Below are 17,121 nucleotides of genomic sequence, written 5' to 3'. Positions count from 1 at the left end.
AGCCAAAGCAAAACAGCATGGCTTGGTTGGTCTAGACAGGTGCAAGAAAACCGCAGGCGATCCCAAGGCTTTGTTTTGAATGTCTTCATTAGGACGTTGTTTGCTGCTGTTTCTTTTTCCTTTTTAATTTAGCGTAACAATGAACTCTTTCCCACAATGAGCCTACCGGGTATTTGTCTTACAAGACAGTGGAATTATTTCTCTCTTATCACAGTGGCCGACTTTAATTTTAATTTAAAATTAATGCGAGGCCCCTTTGCCTTCTCCTAATGCAAGTTGGTCAGTGAAGCAGCATCTGTTACGACAAATAATTTGTATACCATGGAGATTTTCTGAAAGTTTTGTGTTTGCGGGGCTAGCCCCCACGTATTTAAAAAGACTCCTGTGGTGGCTCCAATAAAACGCTTTTCCTTTACTACAGGGATGTGGATTAATAGAGCGATACATTACTGTGTGCTTAGCAGAGACTCCGGCCCCAGTGCAGCAGCAGCAAGCAGCCGGTGCTTCTCCTAGAAAGAGATTAGTTAAAATAAACCCAGTGATGGTCAGAGGTGGGTAGACTACCCAGAAATTGTACTCAAAGCGAAATGTAGCCGTCTGAGAAATGACTCAAGTAAGAGAAAAGAAGTGTTTGGTAAAAAAGTCTATTCAAGTACTGAGTAACTGATAAAATTACCAATAATTTAACATTTGAAAATTACATCATCTGATGGACCAAAAACATAAAGTTAAGTGGAAAAGTTGGTATCTTAAGGAGGAAAAATGAAGACAATTCATATATGTAACAAAATCAGGCAAAACAAATTTTTTCCACATCAGTTTCTTTAAATAATAATACAAAAAAAAAACGTATGAAACGTTAACAGAAACTGCAGGTGTGTGTCTGTGTCTGGTCATGCTTGTCCCTACATTCAGTGGGTAGAGAATCCATAAATATTACTCAAGTAAGAGTAGCGATACTTCATAATGAAGTTATTCCAGTAAAAGTTAAACGTACAGCATAGTGAAAACACTCCTAAAAGCAAATATAATTGAGTAAATGTAACTATTTACTACCCAAATCTGGTGAAGGTCTCACACGACATGTCATTGAAGAGAAATGTAATATGATGGTTTCAATTCTGGAGCGTCAGAGCCTGACTCTGTCTAACATTTCAGTTTGAGCTAAGTTGCAGAAAAAGAATTAGGGACGAGAATTTGACAAGTTTTTTGCAAACACTTTCATGTCCCATTAGCATTTTAACATTTCGTCAGGATGCAACCTTAACTGAAGTGTATTTATTAGCTAAATCGGCCCCAATTTTCTTCATTTTGGGAGTTTGTGATTGGCTGATACCGATATGTGAAGTCGATCTGATCTGCATCAGCAACAGTCTAAAAATCAGCCACTGTCTTCTTTTGCTCTGCTGTGAGAGACGTTTGACTAACAGACCTGGCCCACCAGGTCATGTCTGCATATTTGCATTTATCAATAGTCACCTCACTGTTCTTGCTATGTTTATTGACATTTCAAACAAAACCAAAAAACAACCATGGTATCGGCCCAAAATCGGATTACGGCATATCATTCTTTTTTATTGACACTGCAATCTGTGCACCGCTAGAATTTATTTGGACTTTTCAGAGGACATATTGACACAAAGTGGTGCACAAATGTAAAGCAGTAAGAACTTTTTATTCATCTATGTTTTTGGTTTGACTTGGGACCAGATTTTATTTATTTATTTATTTTTTTACTTACACACAAAATGGTTTCCATGGCAGAAAACAGGCTCTTCATATGACCAGATCCTACAGTTATTCTGCTGTATCTCTGGAGACACGGTGCATTTGGTTTGCAAAGCAGAACTGAGCCCCTCACCCCTTCCCTAATAAACTAAGGGTATTTTAAAAGTCGCATTACTTAAAAACGATTCAGTCAGTGTCTGAACCGAAACATGCAATGTAGCTGTTACGGTCTCCGCTCTGCTGATTACCCCGACCTGAAAAACTTTGACTCTCAGTTTCTGTTGCTGTGATTGTGATTTAGCTAACCTGGTGAAATCGTCTTCTGACCCACAGCGAATGCCACAACGCTACCGACCGAATAAAGGTGCGTGTTTGGGACGAAGATGACGACATCAAGTCACGGGTGAAGCAACACTTCAAGCGCGAGTCAGACGACTTCCTGGGCCAGACCATCATCGAGGTTCGCACGCTCAGCGGAGAGATGGATGTTTGGTACAATCTGGGTACGCCGCCTTTTAATCTGATGGACACACGGCGTTCTGATGAGCCGATTGTTTTTGCGTTGTGTGGCTTAGCTGACATTAGGATGACATGTTGTTTTTCCATTAAATGAAAAGAGACATACATACATACATACATACATACATACATCAGGAGACATACTGTCCATTACAATTCCAAATATGGGATTTGAGAAAAAAAAAAGTGAGATGTTTTTTATTTAATAGAAAAAAAAAACTAACGATACAAACTCAATTTGAAATTTTAAAACAAAGGAAAGGGACTACATAAATAGAAAATGTGATTTCATAACGGATTAAGTAAAGAATGGCTATTTATGTACAGTGTCATATCCTGAACATTGTGAACATTACTCATTAGTAATGTGTTTTTCTTTCAAGCCAATTTTTGTCATGTAAAGGCACACATTTTTTTTACAATTTATTTTTTTATTTAGGTTTTGCTTTACAATTTAATAGAAAACTGTAAAAATGAGAATATTATCAAAAAGTGATCCGGGGAGAAAAGTTAAAATCATATGTAGATTCTAATTTCACAGAATGATTTATTAGAAGCTTTTATTTCTACGCTAAAAATCAATTTCTATAAAATCTTGAATTGCTTGTGACCAACAAAAACACCATTTAATACAAAAATATATTAAGAAATACATGTATTTTTTTGCATGACATACACAGTTATGGGGAAAACCTATTGATATGAGGCTTGATAACCAGACAGTCATTGATAGCCTCCATAAATAAGGTTGTTTATAGGATGGTGTATGACACAATGGAAAGTTAAGTGGAAGGAAAAAAAAAAGTAGAAAATGGTGCACAAGAACTGGGATAACTTGAGCTTTGAGGGGATTGTTGTAGAAAAAAAATTATCTGCAAGATTTCAGGGGAAACTTACAAGTAAAAACTTTAAGACCCATTAACACACGCACACACCCGCAAGTGCTTTGAAATCCCTGGTGTTGATCCACTCCCGATAGAGAGACTAAGCTACTTTAGACCCAGTGAAAAGTTTCTGGTTTAGCGATTATTGCAGGAGCTTCCCCAACACCTCAGCAGAGCCACAGGCTGATGACCTCCATATGTACCACACCTCATTAGAGCAGCAATTCATGCAAAAGATCCGAGTAACGAGTTCATACACTCTGCAGTGCATGCACATCTTGTTCAGTGGGAGAACGTGTCTGTTTACAAAGCCGTTATTATTCTGTTTGTCTTATGTGGTATTCTAAAGCATAAAGACGGGGAGCAATTTAAATCCGCCTGTGTGTGGCGAGCGTACGAAATCTGTCTGAATCGAGTTGGTAAAATAAATATGTTTTCCAATGATATTGGGACGATGCCGATCGCTGTTCAGGTGTCACACGTTGGCCTGTCACAATAATCAATAAATCAATTAATTGCATAATGAGTTAAAACAAACTCAATAATTTTCATTGGCATGATTTATCGTTTATCTTTTTTTTTTTGTCTCTTTTTCTACCAAAATCTGGAGGATAAAAGTTTTCAGTTTGGTGTTTTGGTCTCAACTGGCTCATCCATCCATCCATCCATCTTCTTCCGCTTATCCGAGGTCGGGTCGCGGGGGTAGCAGCTTCAGAAGGGAGGCCCAGACTTCCCTCTCCCCAGCCACTTCTTCCAGCTCCTCCGGGGGAATCCCGAGGCGTTCCCAGGCCAGCCGAGAGACATAGTCCCTCCAGCGTGTCCTGGGTCTTCCCCGGGGCCTCCTCCCGGTGGGACGTGCCCGGAGCACCTCACCAGGGAGGCGTCCAGGAGGCATCCTGACCAGATGCCCAAGCCACCTCAACTGGCTCCTCTCGATGTGAAGGAGCAGCGGCTCTACTCTGAGTCCCTCCCGGATGACTGAGCTTCTCACCCTATCTCTAAGGGAGAGCCCAGCCACCCTACGGAGAAAACCCATTTCGGCCGCTTGTATCCGCGATCTCGTTCTTTCGGTCATGACCCAAAGCTCATGACCATAGATGAGGGTGGGAACGTAGATCGACCGGTAAATCGAGAGCTTCGCTTTTTGGCTCAGCTCTCTCTTCACCACGACGGACCGGTACAGCGCCCGCTTGACAGCAGACGCTGCGCCAATCCGCCTGTCGATCTCCCGCTCCCTTCTTCCCCCATTCGTGAACAAGATCCCGAGATACTTAAACTCCTCCACTTGGGGCAGGACACCCCCCCTGACCCGGAGAAGGCACTCTACCCTTTTCCGGCTCAAGACCATGGCCTCGGATTTGGAGGCACTGATCCCCATCCCGGCCGCTTCACACTCGGCTGCGAACCGATCCAGCGAGAGCTGCAGATCACGATCTGATGAAGCCAAAAGGACCACATCGTCTGCGAAAAGCAGAGATGAGATCCTGAGGCCACCAAATCGGATCCCCTCAACACCTTGGCTGCGCCTAGAAATTCTGTCCATGAAAGTGATGAACAGAATCGGTGACAAAGGGCAGCCCTGGCGGAGTCCAACTCTCACCGGAAACGAGCCCGACTTACTGCCGGCAATGCGGACCAGACTCTGACACCGGTCATACAGGGACCTGACAGCCCGTATCAAAGGGCCCGGTACCCCATACTCCCGGAGAACCCCCCACAGGGCTCCCCGAGGGACACGGTCGAACGCCTTCTCCAAGTCCACAAAACACATGTAGACTGGTTGGGCGAACTCCCATGCACCCTCCAGGACCCTGCTGAGGGTGTAGAGCTGGTCCAGTGTTCCACGACCAGGACGAAAACCACACTGCTCTTCCTGAATCCGAGGTTCGACTATCCGACGGACCCTCCTCTCCAGGACCCCTGAATAGACCTTGCCAGGGAGGCTTAAGAGTGTGACCCCTCTATAATTGGAGCACACCCTCCGGTCCCCCTTTTTGAACAGGGGGACCACCACCCCAGTCTGCCAATCCAGGGGAACTGCCCCCGATATCCATGCGATATTGCAGAGTCGCGTCAACCAACACAACCCTACAACATCCAGAGCCTTAAGGAACTCCGGGCGGATCTCATCCACCCCCGGGGCCTTGCCACCGCGGAGCTTTTTAACCACCTCGGCGACCTCGCCCCCAGAGATTGGAGAGCCCAACCCAGAGTCCCCAGGCTCCGCTTCCTCAGTGGAAGGCATGTTGGTGGGATTGAGGAGGTCTTCGAAGTACTCTGCCCACCGGCCCACAACGTCCCGAGTAGAGGTCAGCAGCACACCATCCCCACTATAAACAGTGTTGGTGCTGCACCGCTTCCCCCCCCTGAGACGCCGGATGGTGGACCAGAATCGCCTCGAAGCCGTGCGGAAGTCTTTCTCCATGGCCTCTCCAAACTCCTCCCACACCCGAGTTTTTGCCTCAGCAACCGCCCGAGCCGCATGCCGCTTCGCCCGCCGGTACCCATCAGCTGCTTCCGGAGTCCCACAGGCCAAAAAGGCTCGATAGGACTCCTTCTTCAGCCTTACGGCATCCCTCACCGAAGGTGTCCACCAACGGGTTCGAGGGTTGCCGCCGCGACAGGCACCGGCAACCTTGCGGCCACAGCTCCGATCGGCCGCCTCGACAATGGAGGCACGGAACACGGTCCACTCAGACTCCATGTCCCCCACCTCCCCCGGGACGTGTTCGAAGTTTTGCCGGAGATGGGAGTTAAAGCTCCGTCTCACAGGGGATTCCGCCAGACGTTCCCAGCAGACCCTCACAACACGTTTGGGCCTGCCAGGTCTGACCGGCTTTCGCCCCCGCCACCGGAGCCAACTCACCACCAGGTAGTGGTCAGTGGACAGCTCCGCACCTCTCTTCACCCGAGTGTCCAAGACATACGGCCGCAGATCCGATGAAACGATGACAAAGTCGATCATCGAACTGCGGCCTAGGGTGTCCTGGTGCCAAGTGCACATATGGACACCCTTATGCTTGAACATGGTGTTCGTTATGGACAATCCATGGCGAGCACAGAAGTCCAGCAACAGAACACCGCTCGAGTTCAGGTCGGGTGGGCCGTTCCTCCCAACCACGCCCCTCCAGGTCTCACTGTCGTTGCCCACGTGAGCGTTGAAGTCCCCCAGCAGAACAAGGGAGTCCCCAGGAGGAGCACTCTCCAGTACCCCCTCTAAGGACTCCAAAAAGGGTGGGTAATCTGAACTGTCGTTCGGCCCGTAAGCACAAACGACAGTCAGAACCCGTCCCCCCACCCGTTGGCGGAGGAATCCTACCCTCTCGTTCACCGGGGTAAACCCCAACGTACAGGCGCCGAGATGGGGAGCAACAAGTATGCCCACTCCTGCCCGACGTCTCTCTCCCTGGGCAACTCCAGAGTGGAAGTATGTCCAGCCCCTCTCAAGGAGACTGGTTCCAGAACCAGAGCCATGCGTCGAGGTGAGACCGACTATTTCTAGCCGGAACCTCTCGACCTCACGCACTAGCTCCGGCTCCTTCCCCACCAGAGAGGTGACATTCCACGTCCCAAGAGCCAGTTTCTGCAACTGAGGATCAGACCGCCAGGGTCCCCTCCCTTGGCCGCCACCCATCACACAGTGCACCCGACCCCTTTGGCCCCTCCCACGGGTGGTGGGCCCATGGGAGGGGGGGCCCATGTTTCCTCTTCGGGCTGAGCCATCGCCATCGTGCCCCCCCTCCAGGCCTGGCTCCAGAGTGGGGCCCCGGTGACCCGCGTCCGGGCGAGGGAACACCAAGTCCAAGGTTTTCCTTCATCATTGGGGTCTTCGGGCTGCACTTTGTCTGGTCCCTCACCTAGGACCTGTCTGCCTTGGGTGACCCTACCAGGGGCATGAAGCCCCTGGTAGGGGGCTCAATTAGGACAATTTTGTTTACAAAGACTTCAAAATCCATTTTATTTGTTGTCTTATTCATTTATTTTGGATATTTAAAATGTCTTCCAGACATAGGATTTAAAGTTTATCCATCTTTGAGAATATGCTCTTGCGTTATTATTACGGTATTACCATTACATTGCTTAAAAATGGTCTCAACACAACAATATCATCGTTCATCGCAATAACTTCTGGAACAATCTATCGTCCAACAGAGTTTGTTGTCGTGACAGGCCTGGCCACACGCCTTTCACGTGACACATGCATGAGGTCAAATACCATCATAATGAATTCTTCTACTTCCATTAAAGTCCTATGACTGGCGGCCGTCTCTCTTTGTTTGCCTCTCCGGCTGAAAGGAAGCAATTTGTGGTAGCAGTGACCCCTGTCCGCCACCGCCGCTGAGCGGCTTTTTAAACGCTCACGGTGTTTAAACAGGACACTGCTGCCGTCGGCGCCCTCCTCTCTGAGCCTCTTGAGCCCCTCTTCAATCTGGAGATTTTTTATTTTTTGCATTTGAAGCTCTGCTCTCTGTCACTTTGTCGTGATGTTACATTTCACTTTCCTGACTCTTGACTAACTGTCTCCAGAGGAAATTTGGCCCATTAGACAAGGAGAAGATCTGAGGGCTGTTTCAAGCCCCCGCAGTTGTGAGAACGTTGCGTGTTTAAGGTCTTCGTTTGTGCATGGGTTTGTGTCGTTTGTGTCGTTTCTTTTTCTACGCTTCCCGAAACACAAAGTGTTTGTAGATTAAAGCTGTGAAGCTGAGTAGAGATGTCTATTATGGCTATCAGCTTGTGATGACACTGGGGTTTTTTTTGGGCGGGGAGGGGGTTCTAGCATGTTTAAGGATTTTTACATTGTGACATTGAGAGATTTGGATTTTAATGTCTTAGTGATTTATATATCTTGTTTGGCAAGATATGTTGGCAAGGACAGTTAAACGTCTCTGGCCAGAGACATTTGCTGTCCTGTTTTCTGTATAAAACATGGTTTTTACTGTAGGACTTTAGAGGATTCTTGTCTTGCTCTGCCATCTCCAAGTTTACGAAAATGTAAAAAGCCGTGAAAAGACAAACAGCTAAGTGGAAGCGTGTTTCAGAAAATGGTAAAAATGCTGTCAGATGGGTGTCGGCTATTTTCCTTTCTCATGTATTTTGTACCCAATGTTCGTTTTTTAGTTTTTTCGGGTTATATTTCTGTTTTGTATCAGGATGTTTTGTATTGACCATTTGTCAAATAGCACCTGTGTAGGAAAAAAAAATCAGAGCCAATTATAATTTTCTACAATCAGTTGTCTCCAATTAAGTTGCACCTTTAGGACCGATTGAGACTTTAGAGACAGTCTCATTCAGTAATAATGAAATACTTATTTATTTATTCATTACTGAGAGTAGCTCTGCTGTTTAGTTAAGTTCTAGACAAATAATAATGACAAATAAAAAATTTTATTTCTTAATCCACTGAGTCTGTTTCAATAAAACATTTTTTTAATAAATAATATCTACCAGCAGGTCGATTAAATTGGTTTATTGCTTTAGAGTCAACAAGTCTCAAACACAAATCAGAACCAACATGAAGGGCAGTAGAGTGTTACACAAAATATCCAGGATAACAATACAAACACAGCCACAACAGTGGTGCTTGGGTTGCTTCTGTCCCATTGCTGTCACTGTTAGGTTTTTTTCTACGGCGGTTCTGTATTCGCAGATTCGCATATTTGTGAGTTTTTCACTGGAACGTAGCTCTAAATTATTAATGGAAGATTTGCCTATATTTAAATGTTTTGTCATAGAGCAAATGAAAAATATATATTTTTTAAATGCAGCTTTAGAAGAAGAAATACCCAAGTGTAATGCCACTTGACACGCTATTGGCTGGTGCTTGCAAAGCATTCAGCCATTTTCCTTGGAGCTGATTGGCTCTAGTCTCTCTCTGGTGGACATGGGAAAGACAGATGATAGCTTATCTGATTGCCAAGACTGTTTCCACTTTGCATATTAATGCATATTAAGGTATAGTCTGTGGCGCGCTGCATGGTGTGGTGGTAGAGCGGGCGCCATACATACAGAAACTAGTCGTCAACGTCCTGGGTTCAATTCCCAACCTTGAGACCTTCACCTCATGCCTTGGCAACCTTGTGCATCTCGAGAGCATTTCGATGAACGTTCCCCGTCTTTCTCGTGTGTAACAGATAAGAGGACCGACAAGTCTGCAGTGTCCGGCGCCATCAGACTCAAGATCAGTGTTGAAATGAAAGGGGAGGAGAACGTGGCTCCCCCTCATGGCCAGTACACGTGTTTACATGAGGTAAGTGGCAGAAGTGATTTTGTTTCTGCTAAATTTGAGCTCTTGCTCCGATTCAGTCGCTCTCGAGGCTTAGCTAGGCCTGGGCTGTGATGAGATCCCTGCAAAAACACAAGGTTTTACCAAGTAATTTTTTGTCTGGTTTCCAGTGTAAATATCTTAGTATACCAGACATGTGCTGAGGTAAATTTTCAGTAAGATTTAGGAGGTTGTTTTAAATCAGTATTTCTTCAATGTTGTTTTAAAAAGTACTGGTTCCACTGGAAGATATTTTCTCCTTACAATAAGATATTTTCCCCATGTTAAAAGTGAAATGATCTACCAGTGGAACTAGCACTGTTTTTAATTAATATAAAGGAATTATTGACTTAAAACAAGCTAAAATAGCTTACTGAAAAGTTATTTCCAAGTTAGCTTTGTTCTATTTCATGTTTACTGAGATATTTGGCTAAAAATTAGACAAGAGTAATTTTTCCAAGTAGGCAAGATTTAGCATTTTAGCAGAGATAAAATAACAAATTTAAGCTATAGCTTAAAAATCTACATAATTAAACAGCTTTCTTTAAAATAAATATACCAAAAACAACAACTATTGATATTGCTGCCAAAATAATATTTTACTATTACAGTTTTAACGATATCTGATGCCTGTTTTTATTTTAATATTGATACATAGACTTATGCAAAGACATAGAACGCATGCCATCTAATTTACGTAGTTTGTGATTTCTGCCGGAAAATATTTCCAAATGGCAAAACTTATTTTCCTCGTCTTTCTTGTAAATGAGGGAGAACAGCAGCCCTCTCTTCAGCCAGCTGACTGGCAGTGCGCATTAACATTTTGGTCGTTTTGAAATCGTGACTGTAAAACCTCGTAACTGGCCCACGCCCAAATGTAGCCTGGCATTGAAAACTCTGTTGCAAAAAAATACATATTTTAAGTTTCAAATCTCTTTGTTTTGTTGTCGTTGTTTTTTCCTCAACAGAACCTGTTCCACTACCTGACCGAAGTGAAGAGCGGCGGCGTGGTGAAGATCCCGCAGGTGAAAGGGGACGACGCGTGGAAGGTCTACTTTGACGACGTGTCTCAGGAGATAGTGGACGAATTTGCCATGAGATACGGGGTGGAGTCCATCTATCAGGCTATGACGTTAGTACCTCCCTGATCTATGGCCTTTTACCTCATCAATCTGTCATTGCCTCATCGGGCAGAGTGGGAGGAGAGCTGAAGGAACAGAGGAGTTGTAAAGATGTCTCCTCAGCAGAATCGGAGCAGGGGAAGACAATCGAGCTCCTTCGTCCGTTTGATTGATTAGTTGTTGGTTAGTGGAGGGGGGGGAAAACTTCAAACCCGCCCCTGGTCGCATTGATCATGGGAACCCGTTAACGGCTTCGTTTCCCCCTCTGGCTGCCTCTCTGATCAAGTGTTACCTTGGCTTTCCATAAATGTCGATTTACTTCCATTCCCACACACAAAGAGACATGAAAAACTCTATTTTAAGAAATAAATTATAGCTAACTATTGATTGCTGACATGGAACGATTTTGTTGAAGTCATGAGTTGATGCTGCAGGAGTAACCGTCATACATGTACCTCAATTTCTAGTGATTCGTTTTTGCTTCCTCTTTATTTTGTTTGGGACTTGAATCACACTTTGAAAAGTTTGCCTCTGCGGCCTGTAATGTATCTTGACCATTTACTCGTTTGTACCATTAAGTGGCTGATAAAATTTGTTAATTTAGAAGCAATCCTCTATTTTCCGACCAATGGTCAGAACAGCACTGGAAGCATTTAGCCGTTTCCCTGGAGCTTTCGCTGCTCATTCAGCTGCGTCACTGTGGCTGCACATGTTTTTTTTTCCCATTATTTGAATGTTTAAAGGATGATTTAGGTCCTTCAAATTATGACTATCAGTTCGCATCAATATCCTCCATTGTAATGATTTGTTGTCTTTTTAAAAGCTTCGTTTTTTTCTCTTAGTTTTGTTGATTCTTATAGTAGAAGTATTAAATTTTTAGTTTACATCAAATTAGCATATTTAGTCAGAGCACTTGTATTCGAACCTCCTGAAAGTGTCAATAACTGAAGTGGAAGAGGTTAATTTACTTAATTTAGCTTTTAATCTATTAAAATACGACTTTAAATTGTTATTACAAGTCTTGTTACGTATGTGAGTCAAATTTTTCTGCACAAAGTTTTTGAAACTATAACAGCTAAGCTGTAGAGACCTGCAAGTTCCAGGCGCTGGTTTTAGCTAACTACTAGCATGATTGTTTTCAAGCCAAAGATAAATTCATCTATAATGAAAACAGTTAACAACAACACAGCATGAATGGTTTGATTTTAATAGTTTAAAGTCACAGTACATCCAGTTTCAGGAGTATAATACTTTAGTAGATTTGTATGGAGAGCTAATCTTGTGACAGATTTCTTTTTTCACATAGCCTATCACCTCCCTGTTACTTCAGTCACAAACTTCAGATTGAAATATATAGCTAAAGGTTTGAAAGTACACATCATGGAGCAAACTAATGCCAGCAGTACATTACTTAAAAATAACATCTACAAGGAAGAAGCAACAAAATTACGAATTTAAGACGAAAATGTGACGTAAGCCCTTCTATTGAAAGTGTAAATGCCACTACCTCTCCTTTTAAGGCCTAAAATTATGATCATTTGTTTCTTTAATTGCATTTTAGGAGTTTGTAGAAATCCTGTTCAGCATAGTGTTCACTCCTTAGAGCAGGGATAGACATTTTGAACACTGCTAGCATCCTTTGTTTTTCTAGTTTTCTCCTGGTAAATATAGTTTGGTAGGCAGTACTAGCCACTAACTTTGCAATCAGTAATCATGAAACTTCTTGCTCTTATTTTGGACTGCCACCAGAATTCATGTAAAAAAAAAAAGAAAAAAGAATGAGAGCTAAAACAAAACAAATGAACAATGCACTTTATTATCCTAAAGTCTTTAAAATGTTGGAAACATGGGACACTTTTCTCACCTCAGGGTGACTAAAGATGTTGCATTAGCAGGTCTTTTAAAGCCTTGTGTACTTAACCATGTTTCAGAGTTTTATTACCCATTTCCCATTAGGCCCTGAGCATATTTGATTCTCCTCACAGCAGCTTCTTTATCAATCGGCCTGCTTTCCCTGTAGGGCCATCATGTCATTGGCTTTCCTGTTAGCTCTGCAAAGCTGCTTTTAACAATCTCTAATCCGTCTCAATAAAAAATAAAAAAAAAAGGAAGAAAAAACATCTCTCATTAATAGCCACAAGAAATGAGCGCATTTGCTGCAACATTACAAATAATAGTAATCCGATATCACTAAGCAGAATAATCACTGTTTTGGTAGAATTTCTGTGTAATTTCCCACAAGAAGAGTGGAAAGGTTTGCAAAAGTAATGTAAAAATGTTCTTAAACTCTTAAATGAATGTGTCTAAAGCAGGGGTCTCAAACTCCAGGCCTCGAGGGTCGCAGTCCTGCAGTTTTTAGATGTGCCACAGTTACAAAACACTGGAATGAAATGGCTTAATTTCCTCCTCCTTGTGTAGATCAGTTCTCCAGAGCCTTAATGACCTAATTATTCTGTTCAGGTGGTGCAGCAGAGGCACATCTAAAAGTTGCAGGACTGCAGCCCTCCAGGACTGGAGTATGACACCACTGGTCTAAAGGTTACCAAAGTGATCCTAATTCCACATGTAATAATGTATAACAGATTTTTGTTCCAAACTTCCTAACTTAAGTACATTCTAACTGCGTATAGAAACAAAAGTAATCTGATAGGACTTTTGATTCACAAAACTAAGTAAGTCGGTAAGCTTTATTTACATAGCACCTTTTACAGGTCAGAAACCACAAAGTGCGTTACAAAATACAAGACAGAATGTAAGAAAAGGAGAGATAAAATATCGTACATAAAACAAAAATAACACTAATTAAAAAGCAGTCTAGAGAAATGTGCTTTTTAAAAATTCAACATAAATAGCCACGGCAACCAGAGGCATCCCGTCTCTGTCAGTCTATGCATCAGGATTCAACAGGACAGTATCTACAAACGAGCAGCAAATACATCCCCGCTAATGATTCATCTCAAGAATCCTCCGGTCTTAATCTGATAGAAAACTCATACGGTGTCATCAAACATGAAAGGCAAAACCAAGAAACGCAGAGAACATGAAGAACCTGATGATTCCCGTTCACAGCTGGCAGAACTTGGTCGACTCTATTCGACGCAGTTCACAAAAATACTGCCTATATGGCTAAATATTAGCCTCGTAAGTCACAGAAAATGTCCATCTTGAAGCATTTTAATGTTTTTTTTTTTACAGTAAATTCTTCACTATATTAATGAAACACATTTTTTTCCAACATCCTTATTACTTTCTGTCGCTTGGAAACAGATTTGCACATTTTTTCCCCTCGTATTATGATATAGAACAGGATGCTTAGTGTTCCCAGGACATTTGTGTGTATAGAAATCGAAGCCGATATAATAATTGAGGCTTTAATAACGTTTTTAAAAGCTGCTGCTACGCTTTTCAACACAAACATACATCATCTCCTTTGCTGCTTCGGTAGGGTGTGCAGTTTTAGTTTTTTTTTGAGGAGGAGTTGTTGTTTCAGGTGTGGCGTTCGACGCGTGCTGGACTGCTTTGATTGTCTTAAGTCCAGAGAAGCGAGGGGGCTGCCTGGGATGGAGGCTTGTTACCGGCTCCATCAGGTGGAATTAATGCTCCGGGCCAGAAACTTGTTCAGAATCGCTGTTTCTCTCCGGAGCGTTTGTTACGCTTCGTCGGGAATGTGTGAATCTCTTCACAGTTACAATTTTTGCTCTCATCAAAAAGCCTCGACTCCCAGTCACTCCTAACATGACTGCCGCATAAATCAGAGCAGCTGTGAGTAGTCACTCTCTCCCTCCCCCCCACACACACACCCACTCATAAGAACTGCAAACGCGCACTCCTTCATTATCCCTCATCTCTCCCCACCAGCTGCCCTCACCTCCTAACCCTCACTCCTCATTTCATAATGTCTTTTTCTCATTTCTCTCCCTCTCACCCCCTGCTGTCGGAAACCCTAATATCCCGCAAGAAGGCGCTCTCATTGGCCGCTGAAGACCGTAGCAGGGAAGCCACCGGGTTACACAATGCGACCCATCTCGAAAATTGGCTCAGGAAATCCAGCTCTGAAAGCATCATGGGAATTCGGCGGATGCCGTCATCACTCTCCCCGCATCGCTCTCTTAGCTCGCCTTACTCCAAGTGCTGCTGGGTAATTTGGAGGCTGAAAGCAGAGTAATTAAATAGGCCTTCCAATGAGAACATATTTGTGTTTGCGTGCGTGGGTGTGAGTGCCTGGACTGCACTCAGAGAAGGGAAGGGAATCTATAATCGTTACCCCACATAACTCTGTGCATTCATGAGGCAATGACTCACTGTGTGCGAGATATTCTTGGTTTTGAAACCTGTTTTGATTTTCCCGTCCGGCACCAGGCTTCGCAGCGCCGCTTTAAAATATTTATAGAGAAACATGCTACAACCGTCATCGGGGTTTGTGTGAAAAAAAATTCTCTTTCGTGCAATGAGTAAACGCGAGCCTCAAAATAAACTTTGCTCAGCCTTCAGTTTTCTGCGTTCAGTGTCTCAAGCGTTCAGGTGTTTGGTTGCTGCGGGTCATGCCGGAGGCTCATAAGACGCCTCGGATGTGTGTTGTTTACTTAAACAATAAAGAAACTATTATCTCTGCGTTTTCTTGGTGCAGGGTGTAATCTGTAATAATTAGACCGGATTTCCTCTGAATGCAAAAGAAAGAATCTGTCAGGATTCATGACGGGGCTCGTAAAGCAGCACGATTGTTTGGAGTTGTTCAAAGGAATCTGCGCCCTTCACTCATTAAAGTACTCTATCTCTTAAAGCAAGAAATGTGCCAGGTCGGAGTTTTTGCACGGTTCTCAATACTAACTGTAAACACCGGTGTATGCGCGCCTTTGAAAATGTAGACTGTTACCGTAACTTTGAGATTTTCAAAATGCTGAAAACTGTCCAAACCATCATGTTTCATGAAAGAAAGAGGTTGGAAACCTCAGATGGATGAAGCAGAAAGACTTTGCCATGGCACATCCAGCCTTCCTGTTATCTCCTGAACCCGCTTAGTTTTTGTTAGGGCGTGGGGAGAGGCTTCTGCCATGAACCCAAAAAGACAAGACCCACTCTGAGATGCCTCTGGTTTAATTTTACATAATTAATTTTACAATCAAGCCGACGATGTGTATGTTCATGTCAACTTTCAAAAATCAGGCTAACACAGCCATATTTCATAGTTGACTGTACCGATTGCAGACATTCCTTCGTTTCCCACAACTCAAGTGGATACTCGTAAGCTTGATGAGCAAGTTGGGTGCCTAGCCCCATTTGTTTTCTCCACCTGCAGCCGCCGTACGCCTGTTAGCGCAGCACAAAGTTGCAGTCTGGCTGATGCACGTCCTCGCGACTGGCTCAACCTTATCATCGTCTTGGTGTCGCACACAACACAGTTTGATGTCGACACCATTTCCCGCTGAGCTGTTTATTGTTGGAACACCGAGTACGCAGTCGTAAAACTTTACCTTTGGCCAGACATTAAGTCTGCATTGAGTACACGCAGACCTCTGCAGAGTGAAGTACTCCAGAGTGTCTGGGTGGCCTTAAGAGTGGCCGATATATAAAGAGTTGCACATAGTTTGTGTGTTGGACACCTCACTTTCTAAAGGTTTTTTTTTTCTGTTTAGTACCTATTCTCAAACATCACCGCTACTGAGAAAAATCTCCGTAGGTTGTGTCTAGTGATGTGCCTGTATGATATCGGAGTGGCAAGAAATGATTTTTGTCCAATGTGCTTAGTGCAGAGGTGTTTTCTGTGTGTTTTCACCTCAAATCTGTCTGTAACCAATACATCACGCTGACAAGCTTCAACGCCAGTTCACTCCTACGCAATCCAGCTGACATGGGGCTTTGACTTCCTCGCTTAACAAGTCAGAGGCCTGTCGATAGAAAGTTAACTTCGAACACGCTTCCCACCTTTGCCCTTTCACCCAACGCACACAAATACCAAAACGTAGCGGTCTAAACTACCTGTAATTCTGTCTTCCAAGTAAATGCAGCTTCCTTTTAAATAGCTTCTCCATTAACCTGGGTTCGCTTTGAAGAGCCAGAGAGCGTCGACGTTAGCGCATCCCGTTAACGCTAGCAGGTACACCAGTCCTGGATGAAAATTTCCCACTCATCTCATTGAATATCTCTTGCTAAAAGCCACACATTTTAGCTTCAGGAATCCAGAAATCTCTGACGGCTTTACTTTGAGAAACATAGCAGCGACGATTGGTTTAAAAGTGCTAATAACAGCTTTTGGCGTTGCTCTAATAATTCAAAAGACGCTTTAGTCCACTTGCACAAAAACAGCCTCGAGTCCTCCCCACCACCCCAAAAAACAAAATAAAAACAGTGTAGAAGGTGTTGACTTCCAGAGAAAACCTGAAATCCCTCCCTTAGACAGCTGAACTCTCTTCACACCTTGACATCCTACTCTGACAGCTCACACATGAGCTTGTTGGGCTAATGACCCCACAAGAGGTTTAATGCTCGGGGCTCCCTCTTACTATCAGTTAAAATATTTTTTAAAAAGCCTCTTGAATGAAATAAAAAGATTTGTCTTCAGCGAACTCGAGTGTGTCCGGTTTGCTTTGTTTAGCTCTCAGGATGACTG

The 17,121-nt window shown here is 43.6% G+C and overlaps 1 protein-coding gene across 5 annotated transcripts in view; it reads left to right on the top strand.

The window, feature by feature from the left end:
- unc13c (unc-13 homolog C (C. elegans)) overlaps positions 1–17,121 on the top strand; it is a 164,028-nt gene that overhangs the window by 44,062 nt on the left and 102,845 nt on the right. For all 5 annotated transcript variants that reach the window (XM_028014537.1, XM_028014536.1, XM_028014535.1 and 2 more), the window contains 3 exons: positions 2,062–2,231; positions 9,263–9,378; positions 10,362–10,525. In XM_028014537.1, the coding sequence (XP_027870338.1) occupies positions 2,062–2,231; positions 9,263–9,378; positions 10,362–10,525 (450 nt within the window). The remainder of the gene's footprint in view (positions 1–2,061; positions 2,232–9,262; positions 9,379–10,361; positions 10,526–17,121) is intronic.

This window comes from Xiphophorus couchianus, chromosome 4, assembly GCF_001444195.1.
Source record: "Xiphophorus couchianus chromosome 4, X_couchianus-1.0, whole genome shotgun sequence".
Lineage (NCBI taxonomy): Eukaryota > Metazoa > Chordata > Actinopteri > Cyprinodontiformes > Poeciliidae > Xiphophorus > Xiphophorus couchianus.
The sequence above is the reverse complement of the archived record's forward strand: the minus strand, read 5'-3'. Positions and strand labels throughout refer to the sequence as shown.